This window comes from Paroedura picta, chromosome 15, assembly GCF_049243985.1.
Source record: "Paroedura picta isolate Pp20150507F chromosome 15, Ppicta_v3.0, whole genome shotgun sequence".
Lineage (NCBI taxonomy): Eukaryota > Metazoa > Chordata > Lepidosauria > Squamata > Gekkonidae > Paroedura > Paroedura picta.
The window spans coordinates 13,057,371-13,075,594 of record NC_135383.1 but is presented as its reverse complement, the minus strand read 5'-3'; the positions used below and the strand labels follow the sequence as shown (position 1 = coordinate 13,075,594).

Sequence of the window (18,224 nt, the reverse complement as noted above, 5' to 3'; positions counted from 1 at the left end):
CCGATCTCTGTAGTCCAAACCTGAGTTGTGATTCTGGGAGGCTGACAGCCCTAGTTGCAGAGCCGCTGATCAGTCTGCTGTGACGCAGGACGCCTGGCGATTGCACAAAGGCCCGCATGTTTCACTTCCTTCCCCATTCTGTGTAAATGTGCAAGAACTTGTGAAATGTATCACCGCTTTATTACCTTAGCCCCGAAAGACCTGTGGCTCTCCTTGGGATCTTTAGCGTCCTCTGCCACTACTTGTGCATCAGCTTGAAGCATTAAAACCCACAGATGTTGCCGCTGTACATTCTGTTTTCACTTCCCTGAGCCCTGAGCTGGATAGCCCAGGTGAACCTGGCCCTATTCTGCACACATTAGATAATGCACTTTCAATGCACTCTTCCACACAAAACACATTGAAAGTGCATTATCTTATGTGTGCGGAATGGACCTTGGTCTCGTCAGATCTTGGGGGGTAAGCAGGGTGGTCTTTGGATGGGTGACCACCTCCAAGAAAGATCAGGGTCGCACACATTGGATAAAGTACTTTCAATGCAGTTTAGAAGTAGGTTTTTCTGCTGATCATCCTCTACAGACCAAGAGGCCTCACCCGGAAGGTAGTCACTTCAAGCTCGTGGGGAGCCGCGTTCAAATTATCATCAGCCAAAATCCCCACATGACATCTATCCATAGCGTGAGACCTGTAACTCGGGAGGTCTTGCAGCTTACCTGTTGCTCTAGCAAAGGTTGCTTCAAAGTGAAAACCAGCTGTCATCCACAAGCCCCATCAAGCCTTTCCCACTCTCCTGAAACTGTGCCATAGTGGGCTAATGTGCTCCAAAGAGCCACAGCTGTCGTGTGAAAGACCCACATATGGCTCTCAAGCCACTGAGTGTGCATCATTGCCTAAACATCCCGGCCTGGAACATGTGGGTCTCTCTCGCTGTCTCCCTGCCCTGTTCTCCTTCTTATCTTCCTCCTCCTCCTTCCTCCTCCTCCTCTCTTTCATTTGAATATCCAGCCCGATGAAGAATTGTAGAGATTTCAAAACTTGTGCAACCTGCTGTTTTATTTTGGTTATAATCGTTTAAGAGTATCACATCCGTTTTGATCAGGGGTTTTGGATGGGTCAGCAGGGTGGCCCATTTTGATCTGATTTGTACCATGTTATCAAAGAGCATGAGAGCTAAAAATGATGTAGTGGCATGGCAATTGTACACGGCAAGTCCTTAATGTGTATACCTACATATTGAGCAGCACTGCTGATACGTTCTAGCATCTCCTGTTGGGGACGGGGTGTGTTCCCCTGGGACCCAGGCCTCCTGTCGGATAACCAGACGATACCAAGAATTTTGTTGGTAATGTTATTGGCTCTCAATGTGTTTCTTAGTGGGACTGGTTCCCACCCTTCCCACCTCCCCACTGGGACCCACAGGGTTGTGCTATAATGTCTTAACGGTACATAGCCGAGGAAAGGGGGCCTGCTTTTGTATCTGCAATGTTCCCCATCTCACAGGAGCTCCCACCGGCTGCAAGCTGGATTCATTTACTTTTCCGTCCGGTGCTGTGCTTGTTCTTTGGATTAAATAAATATATATAGGGGCATGGGGTGGGGAGAGAGAATCTGTTCCACTTAATATTTCTGGTAAGGTCTTGGGGGAGGAGCTGGTCTCATGGCTTAAGTGCCAATCAGCGCTTAACACCCACTCAGGGGAGCTCTCCCGCCCCTGAGTGCCTCCTCCTCCAACCTGCTTGCTTTTTCTGTCCAGCAGCCAGCCAATCACCTTCCATCCCCCACTCCTGACCACCCCCTCCTCCTTCCACTTCCCTCTGAGGCTGCAGATCCCTGCCGCATGAAAGCTGCCTCTGCTGGTGAGTTCCCTTCCCTGGGACCTCCAGCCTGCAGCCTTTCCAGGTTCTGGAGGGAGGGAGAAGCCATCTGCAGAGTTCTTCCACCTTCCACCCCCCATCTAGCGCTTGGTGTATTCCTGAATGTAACGGGCTTGGCCCCTATTGTTGCAGCAAACTGGGGCTGGCTGTTCTTTTGTTAAACAGACTGCTGGCTAGTAACCCAGGCTGGCTACAGGTGTGAAAGTGTTTTATACTGAATCACACGAGCAGGATGAGTATTGTCTACTAAGACTAGAAACAGGTCTCCTGGGTCTCAGGCAGAAGCCGTTCACATCACGCACAACCTGATCCTTTTAAGTGGAGATGCCGGGGATTGAACCTGGGACCTTGTGTATATATAAAACAGATGCTCTACCTCTGAGCCATGGCTTCCTCCCTGGATGCTTTATGTTTGATCAACGGAAAGAAGAGAGGACATGACCACCTGATATCTTTACTTATTTATTATCGGTGTTATATATATAGCCACTTAAGCTGGTGAAAGTCGGACAATGAGAAAAACAGACAAGAGAAGAATCGATTTGTTTGAACTCCGGTGTTGGAGAAGGCTTCTGCGGGTTTCTTGGATGGCAAAAGTCACACACAAGGAAATGCTGCAGCGCATAAAGCCTGATCTATCCCTGGGAGGCAAAATCACGAAACTCCGGCTCATTGACTTGGGCCATGTCATGCGCTCCAACTCAACGGAGAGAGCAACTATGCTAGGACTGGTCTGTGGGAAAAGGAAACCAGGCCGGCCAAGAGCACAGTGGTTGGATGTGATCAAAAGGGACACCGGCCAGAGCATTGCACAATTAAAAGTAACGGTGTAAGATCTGAACTCATGGCGACAGGATAGCCAAAGGATCACCAAGCGCCCGACTCGACTGAAAGGCTAATATTATCATCATAAATACTGCCCCAAATACTGACCGAATGGCTGTGATGAGACACCCCCCAGAGCTTGGGAAATGTGGTTCTCTTCCAGCAGGGAAGATAAATGTGAAGAACCTTGCTGCACTTTTGTTTGTTTGTCCTATCCCAGGTATGTATCTTGGATGTGGCCAAATGGTGTGTGCTCTTGGGTGCAAGCCAAAAGCAAGAGCCAAAGAACTCTTGGGCTGTGGCTCATGACCTGTGGCTTTGGTTAACTGACCCGTCTGACTTTGATAAGCTTGCCAACTTCCAGGCGGCACCTGGAGATTTCCTGCTGTTGTAATCCATTTCCAAGCAATCGAGATCAGTTCCCCTGGAGAAAAGGGCTGCTTTGGCAGCTAGGCTCTCTGGCCTTATACCCTAGGACGTCCCTCCCTCCCAAAAACCCTGCTCTCCCCGGATTTCCACCCCCAAAAACTCCAGGTAGTTTCCAATCTTGACATGGCAGATAGAAGACGCCTTTTTTTCTTGCTGCTTCAAGGAAGCGGGCAGCACACTCTTACATTACTGTACTTAATGCCTTAGTGTTCATGCGCGCGCATACACCTACTTGTGTAAAAGGGACAAGATTCATCCCCAGACACACTCAGAGATTTGTCATGCCATGCTAAGCAAACTTTGTTCTTGTTAGGTGCAAAGTTGTGTCCGACCCATCGCAACTCCATGGACAATGATCCTCCAGGCCTTCCTGTCCTCTACCATTCCTCAAAGTCCATTTAAGTTTGCACCGACTGCTTCAGTGACTCCATCCAGCCGCCTCGTTCTCTGTCGTCCCCTTCTTCTTTTGCCCTCATTCGCTCCCAGCATTAGGCTCTTCTCCAAGGAGTCGTTCCCTCTCATGCTGTACCCCCTTCTAGACCCACCCACTGAAGCCAAGCCGCTTAGAAGGCTATACCTGTGCACAGAACTACACTGTTCATGTCGATAATGTGAGTGGTGTGTGTAGCCCTGAAGAAAAACACATGCAGCAATCCCTCCGAAAACTTTTTACTAAGTCGTCTCTAAAACCTTTCCCGAAGGCCAAAAGAAAGGCATTGATTGAGCGGGGAGAGGCAGGTTTTTCCAGGTAAATAAGGACCCTTGGAGCACATGCTTATACGCATAATCTAGGCATGACAAGTGGTGTATCGCTCCAGCTGCAGTGTGCAGAGCAAATGAAACATGAAGGAAACCGAATATAGAGGCTGAAGGCAGTGCCATAGTAATACAGTCTGAAATACAGCCGCGGAAACCTTGGCCATGATTTGAACACGCTGATTCAATTGAAAGGCTGGTATTGATTTCACAAGCAGTGGGATGAATAATCCCTTTTTGAAAGTTCACATAAATAAAAAACCATGGGCTGAATTCGTTGAAACGCCCAGTTGTACATTATCTCCGAGGCATGGCTGAAAGGAAAGGCCAAGAGGGCTGGGCTGGGGGGGGCGGAGGGCGAGAAGAACAGAGTTACAGCTCAGGTTTGCTCCCTTCAGACTTTTCTGTGCAGTCCTCGGAAGGCCAAATCCTCCAGACTTGGCCCGCTGCAGTCAATGAACCATGGAGCAGAAGGTCTTTGTATTACTTAGCCAGCCTAATTATTTTACTTTTATTTCTTGGCATTCCAAGTAATCCCGTACTGACAACATGACATCTAAGTATGTCCTTACTTCGCTGTCCCTATGCTTGGCCATAGTATAACCATCCAAGAAAAAACAAGATGTAAAAGATCAGCCGCTGATGAGATAGGGCTGCCAACCTTCCAGGTGTGACCTGGAGAAACCCTGGTATTAAAACTGTTCTCCTGACTACAGAGATCAGTTCCCCTGGAGAAAACAGCTGCTTTGGAGAGGAGAGGAAGGGAAGACGATGGTAAGTGCTTTGAGACTCCTTCGGCCGGTATGAAAACCAACTCTTCTTCTTGATTCTAGGGCATTGTACCCTGCTGAGGAGCTTCCCCAAACTCTGCCCTGCTCAGGCTCCACCCCTAAAATCTCCAGATATTTCCCAACCCAGAGCTGGCAGCCCTAATGTGAGACCTGAGGATCTCCTGGAATTACAGCTCATCTCCAGGTTAAAGAGATTGGTTCCCCTGGAGAAAATGGCATCTTTGGAGGATGGGCTCTAAGTACAGCTCTGTGTTGAGAAAAACCTGCAGACTTTGGGGGTAGAGCGGGAAATGGATAGGATTTGGGGCACTGAGGTACCTCGATGAAGTATAATGCTATGGAGTCCACCCCCTCCCCCAAAGCAGCCATTTTCTCCAGGAGAACTGTCACCTGGAGATAAGCTGTAAAATGGGGGGGGGGGGGATTCCTGGGTCCCACCTGGGGACTGGTATCCCCAACTCTAGGGCACTGTATCCCCCTGAGCTCCCTGATCTCCCCAGCTTGGATCTGGCACCCTCCCTCCTCCTCCCTCTCTGGTGGACAGAAGGGACCTGGCAACATTCCCAACTTCCTTCACGGGATTATTAGGATAAAACTGAGGAGGGATTGGAAATGGGCCATGAAATAGTGGAAGAACCGGGACAACAATTGACTGCGGCTGGACACTGCAAATAGGACTGCCAAACTCCAGGTGGATCTGGAGTTGTCTCAGAATTACAACTGATCTCCAAAGTACACAGACGAGTTCTCCTGGAAGAAATCCCAACATGTTGCTTGTGGGCACTGTGGCACCCACAGACACCTTTCCTGGCATCTACCAAATGCTTTTAGAAAGTGGGTGGGGTTTTTGCCCAGGAGGCCTTCGTCTTGGCTGTGCAGATTAAAGGCTTCCTGTTTTACAGAACTCCTGGCTGAAATGTGGAAGAGATACTAATAGAGTTCTATAAAATCAGAGTCCTATGTACATAGAATTCTATGTACACTTGCCCCATGGTGTTCTGCAGTTGGCTTTGCCTCCTGTGGCGGCCATTTTGTGATTGGCTCTACCGGGCTGTGGCCGCCATTTTGTGATGGTGCCCACCACTCTGTGTCAGAATTCCAAAGGTGCTTGCAGACTCAGATAGGTTGGAGACCTTTGCTGACAAAGCAAGAGGAGCACAGAGGTGATTTGTCATTGCCTTTCCGCGCAGAGCAATCTGGACTTTCTTGGCCAACTCCCATTCTAATGCTAAACAGGCCGATCCTGCTTAGCTTCCAAGATCTGGTGAAATTGGACTTCATCTATCCATCTCGGGGCTACTATACATATAGCAGCAAAGTCAACATGCAAGAGGCTGAAGCATGAAATAAATAGCCTTGGCTTGATAAAGGCTACCATTTGAACCTGAACTGGGAACTGAACTAAACTGGCACTTGAACCAGATGGGTGACCAGTATCATCCAAGCTGTGGCAGCTTGTTTTGTGAAACGGGTTGCCGTGAGAATGAGTGAACTACCCAATGAAAGTTATGGTTTTCCAGAAAACAAAATTCTGTGGTGCAGATCCAGCCTATCACAGCTCACTTTCTTGTTTGTCGCTCGGTCATACTTGGAAAGAAATGCATCAATTAAGATTTTAATAGCAAAAACAGACCTCTGTTTGACCCAAGGAGGGGGGACTTACATTAACAAATAACTGTATCAGTAACACATACACAATACAAATATAGTCGTATTAGCACAAAAAGGGAGCAATGTTTTGTAGAATGGTTATCGAGCGCTAGTTTGTTGTTGTTATGTGCGAAGTCGTGTCCGACCCATCGCGACCCCATGGACAATGATCCTCCAGGCCTTCCTGTCCTCTACCATTCCCCGGAGTCCATTTAAGTTTGCACCGACTGCTTCAGTGACTCCATCCAGCCACCTCATTCTCTGTCATCCCCTTCTTCTTTTGCCCTCTGTCGCTCCCAGCATTAGGCTCTTCTCCAGGGAGTCCTTCCTTCTCATGAGGTGGCCAAAGTATTTGAGTTTCATCTTCAGGATCTGGCCTTCTAAGGAGCAGGCAGGGCTGATCTCCTCTAGGACTGACTGGTTTGTTCGCCTTGCAGTCCAAGGGACTCGCAAGAGTCTTCTCCAGCACCAGAGTTCAAAAGCCTCAATTCTTTGACGCTCGGCCTTCCTTATGGTCCAACTTTCGCAGCCATACATTGCAACTGGGAAGACCATAGCCTTGACTAAACGCACTTTTGTTGGCAGGGTGATGTCTCTGCTTTTTAGGATGCTGTCTAGATTTGCCATAGCTTTCCTCCCCAGGAGCAAGCGTCTTTTAATTTCTTTGCTGCAGTCCCCATCTGCAGTGATCTTGGAGCCCAGGAAAATAAAATCTGTCACTATCTCCATTTCTTCCCCTTCTATTTGCCAGGAATTGAGAGGGCCGGATGCCATGATCTTTGTTTTCTTGATGTTGAGTTTCAAGCGCTAGTTTACAGCAGTGATTTTCCAAGGAGGTATATTTCGACTCCATGATGTATTCCTGGTGACTATTTGCTTCTTCACAAAAGCGTCTCCTCCCCGAAGCACTTTCCCACTTCATTGGTACAAGAAGTACTTCAGAAGAAACCAAGAACTTTTTGTGTCTCCAGAGAGCATTCCTTCAGAAACAGCTGCTTCTATTGGCTTACAGCAGGGGTAGTCAAACTGTGGCCCTCCAGATGTCCATGGACTGCAATTCCCATGAGCCCCTGCCAGCATTGCAGTCCATAGACATCTGGAGGGCCACAGTTTGACTACCCCTGGCTTACAGTCACTCTGCATTTGCCCACTGCTTTGCAGTGGTGCTAGAATAGGAACGTTCCTCAAGATCTTGGGGGTGTAGGGAGGAGGGGGATCTAAGCAGGTTGTAAAGCCACAGAGTCTATCTTTCAAAACAGCCATTTTATCCAGGGAAACTAGAATCATAGAGTTGGAAAGAACCTCCTGGGTCATCTAGTCCAACCCCCTGCACTTCTTCTTCTTCTTCATTGTTAATGAAGAAATTCCGAGAAAAATTGTTCAAGAAAAAAACAACCAGATTTATGGACAGAATAACCATCCCAAGTAGGTCTATCCAATGAGTATTACTTCCAAGAAAGTGCTGTTAAGATTATTCTATAAATAGGATTGAATGATCAGTGTAGGTCATTTATTGTGAAATCCTAAAAAATACTTTTCTGGGATGAAGCCTCATCAAATAGTCTTAGCTAGGATTCTGTGTAGGCCTGTTCAGGATTGCACCGCTAGTTCCAATACAAACCTGACCTCAACACTGGGACAGGGGTTATATATGCCATCCTAAGCCCTTCTGAGATGTAGTTCAGGATCCAGCTCTTGGAATATCAATAAAGGATTTATGGTGCTATTTCTGTTCCGTCTGCTAAGCCAAAAATAGGCTCTCAAAATGATGCCTGGGAATCGAAATCAAATAGAAACGACACAAAGTTCGGTACAAAATGTTCCCTGGGGAGGAGATTTTCTGCTAAACTGGATGCCTCAGTACTTCCTGCCCTCTCCTTCTGGTGACCTCATTAATGGCAACTTATGTATTGGGGATATTTTTTCCCTTGGTTACAGCCATCTAGGAGATCTTCTGTAATTTAGAATCTGTGGGATCTTAATTCCATCTCCCAAGGAAACCGTATCTGCGTCCATGCATAGAAGGACCTATTCTGTGGCTACTCCTAAACTCTGGAACGCCCTGTGCTATGAAACCTTCTTTGCTCCATTCTTGAAGGTATTTTGGAGGAGCTTGAAAACGTCATACGTTTGAGCTGCCATTCCATCATTCCTGATTTTTCAATCGTAAAGAGAGTTACACCTTACTAAATCCACTGGAACTCCTTGGGACCACGCTGTGTTTGGCTACACGGCTGATTTTATTTTTTTGTCAGCATGGGGCTTTGAAATGTCTGAAAAGTGCCTTAGAAATTGCATAAATAAGCATAAATAAATCATAAACAATTTCTAGATTGTTATCTCCCCTAGGTTCTACTGATTATCCTCTAGGCTTATTTGGGTATTTGTTTTCCAGTCTGAATCACAGAGTCCTATCAGAAAGGATCTCATGCTTCATCTAATCCACATCCTTGCATTAGCACAATTTCCAGGATTCGGTAATACTCCACTGATGATCAAACCTGTCTCATCTTTAAAACTTTCAGGAAAACGGATTCGGCAACATTCTTGGACAATGTGTTCTATTGCCTAACAATCCTTAGGCCCCAAGATATTTCCTGGTATTGGTCACAGATCTTGAATGCTGCAATTTAAAGCATGATTTGCACAGTCAGAAGAATTATATGGTACAGCCCTCCTGAGGCTGTATCACTGGGAAACTACATATTGAAACGCTACCTAATGTTTAAAAAAAAAAAAAAAAACTCTGCAGGCAGAAACCTAGCCTGTCAGGACAAACGATTCTCCCCCTGAGAGAATTTTCTTCTATGTGTGGGGAGTATGTGTGTGATTTCCCACCCACACTGGTAGCTGATACGCTCCACAGTTCCAAATATGCTGCTTGCATTTTTGTCCCCATGCAAATCATCCTCTGATACTCATGTCATGCACAGAGGAATAAGATGGGCATGGAGGCTAAGAAAATGCAAGGGACTAAAAATAACCTGCTCGATCTGACAAGCCGAGTTTGATTCCTCACTCCCCCACATGCAGCCAGCTGGGTGACCTTGGGCTTGCCACAGCACTGATAAAGCTGTTCTGACCAAGCAGGAATATCAGGGCTCTCTCAGCTTCTCCCACTGTAAGGATGCCGGTTTCCTTGAGAGTAATAACCATCAAACTCAGTAGGACTTCCAAAGGAACATGCACAGGATTACACTGTATATTTGTTAGGGTGTATCCTAGGGAACTTTAATGGATTTGCAGGTATACAGTATGTACCAGGAGCCCACCAAATAGTCATGAGAGTCGGCACAACCCAGGACCCTTCCAATATGCATAGTTGGTATAATGTGGGTATTTACCAGACCTGTGTAGCCTCAGGACACATGACCTGACCACCATATTTTTCAATTTGCAGCCGCACATGGTCAGTACACATATTCAAACCGCATGGTGATTGTGTATACTGGGAGGACTGTGCATACCATACACTCCTAATATATACTGTTCACAAGTCCCGTTTTCAATATTGTTACACCCGAAAAGGTCTTCAGCTGGGAATAAAACCCACTGACATTTAGTCTGAGTTACATCCAGGGCCCAAGACTGGCTTTACACTACTCTGGAATTTGTGCTTTCTACCTTGTTTACATGTGAATCTTGCAGAGGGGTTGTATGTACATCATGCGTTTCCCAGCCTTTTGGCACCAGTTTGCAATATGTTTGTGCTTGTTTTTAAAGCTTCACAATCATCTATTCATGCTTACCAGAGAATAATCTCCACTGGTGCACACGGGGGACTTACCTCTGAGCAAACATGCACAAAGGTTTCTGCAACAGTAAATGTTAGACTTCAAGGTGCCACAAGGCTGCTTTTGGGTTTTCCTGCTATCAGAGTAAGCTCTGCGTCAGCCGCTAATTAGCAGAGAGATCCCCCATGGGCCTATCATCAATCTTCACCCACATCTTACACACACACACAAACATGCAGGGTTTTTTTTCTTTTTTAGGTGGTGCCATTCATCATTGCTGAGTACTGGCACCTATGGGTGGGTTTCTCCCAAGTCCTGAGGGGAAGAATTCGGAGCAACCTTGTGTATGGTACTTTAAAGACAAAACATGGTATATGGATAGCCAAAGCAGTAGAACAAAGTTTGAGTCCAGTAGCAAAGTTTTATCCAAGGTATAAGCTTTCATGTGCATATGCACTTCAGGTACCTTGCAATGGAAGTTACCAGTCTGTACATATAGGTAGAGGGTGAGCAGCTAATTAGCATACAACATAATGAAGATGTTGAACAGATTCCAAACAGGAATAACAAGCTTAGTTTATATGGTTACCATTTGTTTGAGTTTAATTCTGGGGGTAAACATAGTTAAGGAAATAAATATATCAGAATTGGAGATTGATGGGCAGATGTACTCTTCTTAATTGTGGAATGCTGAGAGTAATTAACTGAGCCCCTGACATTATGCTCCATCCGTCTCTCCTCAAGCGTGCAGGCAACTTAATAGGATCCTTTTCTTTGGGGTGGGGTGATTGTATAAGTTTGGGTACACATGCACACCACAAATGGCATTCAAGTAGTGTATACAAGATATGCCTCTTGCTGGCGTTCATGTAGCATATACTGGTGTGTGCATATGTCTACAGAAAGACAGAAAGACATGTGTACATGACTAGGTCATCTGTATGACTGGAATGCAATATGGATGATACACAGACCCTTCGGAGGCATCCACTTTGCTCACGTGGCATTCATCTAGTACTACCCTTCTATGCATAAGTGTTTATATAAACACAGATAAGTACTGTATGCAATGGGGCATGTATTATAGATGATGTACAGATACTTCAAAGGGCATTCACATACCTTAGACGGCATACCCCTCCCCTGCCTCCTATTACATAACATCAGTAGGCCAGCAGCTCACAGCAATCTTTTTTTACATTTTAACTATAATCTAATTTTATATTGATTATGCATTATTTGTATTGCTTGAAATGCCTGTATATTTATTCTGTTGCTCACCATTCTGAATCGGCTGGTCCAGGGGTGGGTGGGGTGTATACAAATAAATATATTCCTGCAGTTATGTCCTCATGTGTGCATCTCTTTGTATAAACGCATCATGCTATTACACACAATTGCACACAATCATACACACGGTTCACAGTGGCATTAATGTGCCATATACAGATGTGTACATGTCTATACTGAGAGCTCATCTATATGACTGGAATGTATTGTGACGTACAGACACCTCAGTGGGCATTCACATACCTTTGATGATCTCCTTATGTTTGCATCTACATAAACACACGGATGGCTATTATGTGCAACTGTACACAACATATGCAGGTGTGTGCATGTGTCTACATGGTGAGCTCATATAACTGGAATGTCTTATGGACGATGCACAGGGACATTTCAGAGGGTATCCACCTGCCTTCCATGAAGTTACATCTTTTTACGTGCATTTTTATATAAACACACAAACAACACGCACCTGTATACAACATACATGTTTCAGTCTGGGATCCATGTAGCATATATCCATGTGTGCATTTATTTATTTATTATTACATTTTTATGTGTCAACATGCAAAGCTCATCTTATATAGACGATGTAAGAGACGCCTCAATCCTGCTTGCCTCTCTTCATATTAACACAAACGATGATGTGCAGCTGTATGCAACATACACACGGTTCAGACTGGCATCCATGTGGCATACACAGGTGTGTGCACATGTTTACACTGAGAGCTCCTCTACATGACTGGAATGTATTGATGATGTCCAGACATCTCAGAGGGCATCTGCATCTCTGCATGGCCTTCATGGAGTTATGCTCATCCTTGTGTGTGCCATCTACATAAGCACACGGATTGCTATTATGTGCAGCTGTACACCATGTATGCAGGTGTGCGCATGTGTATACAGAGTTCCTTTATGACTGAAGTGTCTTATGGTGTACAAAGATGCCTCAGAAGGCATCCGCATACCTTCAATAGCCTTCATGAAGTTATGCTCGTCCTTGTGTGTGGCTTCTACATAAGCACACGGATCACTATTATGTGCAGCTGTACACAATGTATGCAGGTGTGCGTACGTGTTACTGACAACTCTTATTGACAGTGTACACAGACACCTCCGACGGCATCACCTCCAATGGCTTTCCTGAACTTATGCTCATTCCTGTGCGTGCACCTACATAAAGCACACGGAGATTTCTATTATGGGCGGCAGCTGTACACCACCTATGCAGATGCGTGTACACGGCGTGCTCCTCTAGGCCTGGAACGTCTCACGGGCGGCGAGCAAAGACGCCTCAGACTCAGAGGGCATCCGCACGGCGCTTTCCGTACACGCACACCCACGACGGCGGGCCATTGTCCACCGCACTTTCTGCGGCCGACGGGGGGCACGCCGTCGCCCGTTCTGCCTCTTCCCTCTGTGGCCCCCAAGGAGGACTCTCCTGCGCTCCCTTGGCCCGAAGTGGCCTCTGCGCTCGGGCTCCGTTCCCCCACGGCGCGGGCAGCCCATGCCTTCCCGCCCTTGCTCGACCGCCGCCGCCTTTATTCCCCCCGCGGACAGCCGCGCGCTCCTTCCCGCCCCCAACAACAACAACTCCATTCCGTGCAGCCGCGCGCGACTCCCGGCCGGGTTTTGCGGCGGGCCGTCGGCCGGCCTCTCGCTCGCTCTCACCGCCTCCCTGCCTGCCTGCCTGGCTCGCTCTCTTCCTCCTCCTCCCTCCTCCTCCTCCTCCTCCCTCTCGTGCACTCTCCAGCCAGCCAGCCAGCCCCCCCTCCCCTCTCGCGCTCTCTCTCTCTCTCTCTCTCTCTCTCTCTCTCTCGCCCGCTCGCTCCGCCGCTCACTTCAGTCTCAATATGTCTCAAGATGGCGGCCAATGTGGGATCGATGTTTCAATATTGGAAGCGCTTTGATTTACAGCAGCTGCAGGTCAGGCCGCCTCGGGGGGGGGGGGGTCGTGGGCGCGGGGGGTCGTCGGGCTTCTCTCGCCGCGGGGAGCCGCGTCGCTCCGGGACGGACCCCCTCTCCTCCCCCGTCAGGGCTGGCTTCTCCGGGGCGCCCCCTCCCCACCCCCCCCCCCCTGCCAAAGTCCGGCTGAAGCGGCGGCGGCGGCGGCGGCGGCGGCGGCGCCCCCCGGCCGCCCACCCACCTACCCACACTCCCCCCCCCCCGGCCCTCCTCCTCTTCCTCCTCCTTCTCCTCCTCCTCCTCCTTTCCCCCAAGCCCGGCTCCGTCCCGGCTGCCGGCCCTGCCTGCCCGCTCGCTCCCTCCCTCCCGCCCATCGATAAGCCGCCGCCGCCGCCGCTATCAGAAATTGATCCTCTTTGTTCAATTCATCGATCCCAACAAGATGGCGCCGCCGAGGTGGCTTGTCCCGGGATAGGGGGGGGGGTGGGCGGCCGGGGGGGACGGAGGGGGGGGAAGAGTCTGGGCCCCGGAGCCTCCCCCCCCTCCACCACCCCCCGGACTAAAAATAAGAATAAAAAGGACGTCAACTCTCCCTCTCTTCTTCTTCTTCTTCTTTTTTTTCCTCCTCCGCCTGCCCTTTGCCGCCGTGACAACACTTGCCCCCTTGGCTTTAAAAAAAAGTGATGGGGAAATTGAGTCGGGGAGGGGGGGCTTTTTGGGTCACGCAGCCCCCCTCCCCTGGTACTTTCTCTGGCTCTCCCCCCTTCCATCCGCTTCCCTTGGGGAGAGAGTTCTCTGGGCTTTTCTTGTTTTTTTCATGTGCCCTGAAATTTACACGGGAAATTAACTAGGGAGTTTGCCCCGGTGTGCCTTTGCTGTTGGAGGAAGAAGATGGAGGGGGGGGCTTGCTGTTGGATGACCCCCCCAGCCCCCCCTCCTTCCTAAAAAGTGGCCCTCTGGTTGTCATTAAAATCCAGCGGACACTTTTTAATGGGGAGTCATTTACTGTCTGAACTAGGGAGTTTGTCCTGTGGGGCTTTGCTGGCCTCCCCCCTAGGGAAAGACTTTCCTCGCAGACCTCCCCCCCCCCCCGTTTAAAAAAGTGCCCACAGTTTTGTTTTAAAAGGTAGAGGATAACTATGCAGTCGGCCCTGTATGCTTTCTGCTCGTTTCCCATCCTCCCCTTAAGGGAAACACTTCCCATGGGGCCTAACCTTTTCCCTACCCCTTCCCCTTTAAAGTGCTCCCAAAATTGTAAAAAGAGTAAAATGTGGGACCCCCCCCATGTTCCCCCCCCCCCAGGCTCAAATGTTAACATTTCTCCCTCTCTTTAAAAGAATGCCAGTCTTTGGTAGAGGAATAATGAGGGGGTCTCACATCTACATGTCCCCCTTGTTCCATCTCTGCCCCCCCCCGAAACGCTTTCCCCCTAAACTACTGCCTGCCCTCTTCCCAAAGTGCCCCACTGCTTTAATGAGGGAGAGATGTGGAAGGGGGGGCTGGGGGGGCTTTTTCATGTGTGCGCTTCTCTTTCTGCCCCACATCATAACTTCACCTTCCTTTTAAGAGAGCCCCAATTTTCTCAAGAGGAGGGGAAGTAGGAAAGGGAAATAACACCCATCCCCTTCATAAAGGGAAAGGAGAAGGTGTAAAAGGAAACTAACTGGGGTCTCTCTGTTTTGTGTTTCTGTTTCCTAACACCCCCACCCCACAATTCACATAATCTTATAAAGGGAAGGAAAATTAAATGTTAAAGTAAGAAGATGGGGGAGGCTTTCTCACTTCTATTTTTCTCTGCTTTTATCTTCCCCTTCCCGAAACACAATTTTTCTCCACTAGCAACAAACAAGTACCCCCCCCCCCAAAAAAAAAGCCCTTTCCTAAAGTGGGGAAATATTAAGAAGAAGGCTGGGGGCAGAGTAAAAAACTATATATATCTTTCATGTACAGTTCTTTTTCCTCTCCTCTGCTTCTCCTTTGGTTCCCCCCCCCCCCCCCATTTTGAAGCTCCTGGGAAAGTTTGTGTGACTTTGCATAGTGACACAGGCTAGTGGAAAGAGGGGGGCTGGATTTAGCTGTTCTGTTTCTCTGTTGTCTCCCCCCCAACTTCAAAGTGGGGGGTGCGGGCTGGGTTTCTTTTTCACCCCTACCCCTATTTCATTAAGTATCCGTGACTGGAAAGTGGTGGTGGGAGAGAGAAAGGAAGTGTTTAATAATAGCTTTAGCCTCCTTGGGTTTTGCATTTATTTGGGGGGAGGCAACCTTTTTTCCTGATTCCTTAAAGCCCCCACAAGATAATCTGGAGGGGTAAAAAGGCCCTGAATTGTCAGCCCCCCCCCATGATACCAATTATTTCATAATTATATTTTGGATAGAGGGTGCTTAGTACTTCCTATTGTGTATATATTCTGCTGGGGGGGGGGTTAGGCCGGGAAGCTTGTTTACTCTTCCTTAACAACCAGTTACTTAAAGGGGGGGGGATCTTTCCCTTAGGAGCAGGCATTAGTTCTTCCCCCCCCCCCATTACTAAGGAGAGGCCTTTTCTGGCTTTCTTTTTCCATTTCAAATTCCCTTGGTAAGCAGATTCTTAGGAATGGGGGAGAGTTAAATAGTTATTTTTACAGATAACCCATCTTTGTGCCCCTTGTTTTGCATATACCCAAGGCCAAAGGAGAGCTGCTTTAATCTTGCCAGGGTTTTTTTTTGGGGGGGGGGAGTGGAGGAGGAGATGTTCCTCTGCCCAATTGTTTCTTTCTGGGAGGGGGAATCTTAGTAGGGAAGAATGAGATTCTGGCTGTGAGAGAATAAACACCACCATGCAGTGTTTACTCAGAAGTAAGTCCTACAGAAGCCAATAAAAAGTCCAAATAAGTACTCTGAAGGCTTCTGGAGAAACCCTTCTCTCTTTCTGTTGCAATTGGGGAGGGGGAGTGCTAAGTGGGGGGAAACCCACCATTTCCTCATTGCCTAGACCCCCACTGTCATCCTTCTAGAGGAGAAATAGTAAAGATAAATGAAGCCCTTTGGACTCTTTTGAGGGAGGTCCTTTTTGCCCTCGGTTTTTTTTTGGCAGGTGGGAGGGCATGGAAGCGGGGTGTCCTGTTCAACTTCCCTATTGCAGAACTTCTTTCAGATTCACACTGTGCTCCATGTCAGTGGGGGGATGCTCCCCTCTCTGCCCCTTAGAGCAGGGGTAGTCAACCTGTGGTCCTCCAGATCTTCATGGACTACAATTCCCATGAGCCCCTGCCAGCAAATGCTGGCAGGGGCTCATGGGAATCATAGTCCATTGACATCTGGAGGACCACAGGATGACCACCCCTGCCTTAGAGTTGTTCAGCCCATTGAACCATCAGATTTTTTTTGGGGGGGGGTGATTGCCAGTACCACATTTTACCACCTGCTTCTGCCCCATTCCCATCAAATTCATATGTGTTTCCATGTCTTTGAGATTTGTGGGCACGTCTTAAAAACCCCTTTAGCCTCACAGGAGACCTCTTCCAACTTAATATCCCATTAATATTCTTTCTCACAACTTGGGGGAGAGGAGCAAGCTCTTCCTGGCATCTAGATTGGGGTATTCCTTTAACCAAGCTCTGTTTTTTCCCCTTCCTTCCCTGCAGCTCTGTTTATGTGTTTTGTGTTTGTTATAAGACAGAGTGCGTGTATGTGGGGTGCCCCCCTCCAGCTTTTTTTTCTTACCTCCTTTCCCTTTTGGGCTTGCACCCCCCCCCCCATTTGAACCTGGTAGCCGGATGTGTGTGGATATTTGAGGCGGGGGTATTATGGTTGCTGGGTGGAAGGGGGTGGTCTCTTATCTGACGTGAGGTGTTTGTGTGTGGGGAGAGTGGTTGAAGCCTTTTCTTTGTGGGGGGGGGGTCACAGACAGATTATGTTAAGTGCTCATATTTCTCCTAGTTGTGCCTCCGCGTTTGTTTATGTGCTGTTTGAGGAGCATTCCTGCTTTTTGGTGGGTGGGGGCGTGGGGGGTTGCGGTCAGTTGCAGGGACACCCAAGTGCACCTCCCCTGACTGTGGTGTCCTTAACTTTGTCAGCAAGGGGGTGGTGGGAGGAAGAAAAAAAGCCCTCCATGCCCAATTTCCTCCTTGTGGTGGTGGGTGCTGATGTCGCCTCCTTATCTCTGAGTGCCTGTCATGGTCAATGACAAGGCCTCTCTGGCTGGCCAGAGGTGGTGGGAGGGAGACTGTTTCCATAACAATGCCCAGAGTCCATTTCCGCCCAGAGGACTTTCTCAATGCGCTGAAGTGCGGGCTGTTCCCCCTGTCTCTCTCTCTCTCTCTTTTTTTAATGTGCTTTCCGTGCTCAGAAGTAATATCCGTTCAAGGGGAGAGAGTGTGTACATGCTAAACATTGCTGCCTTGTTTGGGTGTGTATTTCCCTGAAGAAATTGCCGATGTGCTGCTTAATAAAACAGCTCAGGGGTATGTGTGTATGCGTGAGTGTAGAAATATAATATGTACACCGAATAGCAAAGGAGCGTGCACAAATTAATTGGAGCAGTTGCTTGTCCGTCAGTGGTTCGAAGCAGGGAAATTGTCCGGCCTCTTTAAACGCCTGAAATGTAAATTAATTTGGCTGGTCTCCCCCACCCCCGCTGAGTAGTCTGTTCAGCTTATGCACATGTTGGCTGTGGAGTGCAGGAGGAGCCTGGAAGTAATGCTTACATAGATGTTTGGCGTAGCTGAAGTGGAGCTAAAGGTGAGGGGGCGAGGGGGGGGAGCGATGTTCCTGCGAGAAGTCTTTTAGAGGGAGAGGGCTTCTTCCGGGCAGCTGTGTGGGGATGCCTTGGAGTCCCTCAAGAACTGAGAAGGCGAAAGTTGGGCAGTTCTATAACTATCTGGGATCTAAGGGGGAAATGCTACCAATGGTTGGATTCCAGGTGGATTAGGAGAGAGGTTAAAAAATATGTCCTTGCTGTACTCTCTGTTCTCTTCTTCCTTTTGGTTATTTTT

General features: G+C 48.2%; 1 protein-coding gene across 11 annotated transcripts in view; it reads left to right on the top strand.

Annotated features, from left to right (window-relative positions):
- The first annotated feature begins 12,988 nt into the window (after window positions 1-12,988).
- The window catches only part of CUX1 (cut like homeobox 1), a 282,235-nt gene continuing 276,999 nt past the window's right edge, over window positions 12,989-18,224 (top strand). For 4 of the 11 annotated variants that reach the window (XM_077311546.1, XM_077311543.1, XM_077311538.1 and 1 more), the window contains exon 1: window positions 12,992-13,272. In XM_077311546.1, the coding sequence (XP_077167661.1) occupies window positions 13,210-13,272 (63 nt within the window). In that variant the 5' untranslated portion in view covers window positions 12,992-13,209. Of the gene's footprint in view, window positions 13,273-17,751; window positions 17,971-18,224 lie in introns of those variants that run through there. The other 7 variants (XM_077311542.1, XM_077311536.1, XM_077311540.1 and 4 more) reach the window with 5 other exon arrangements.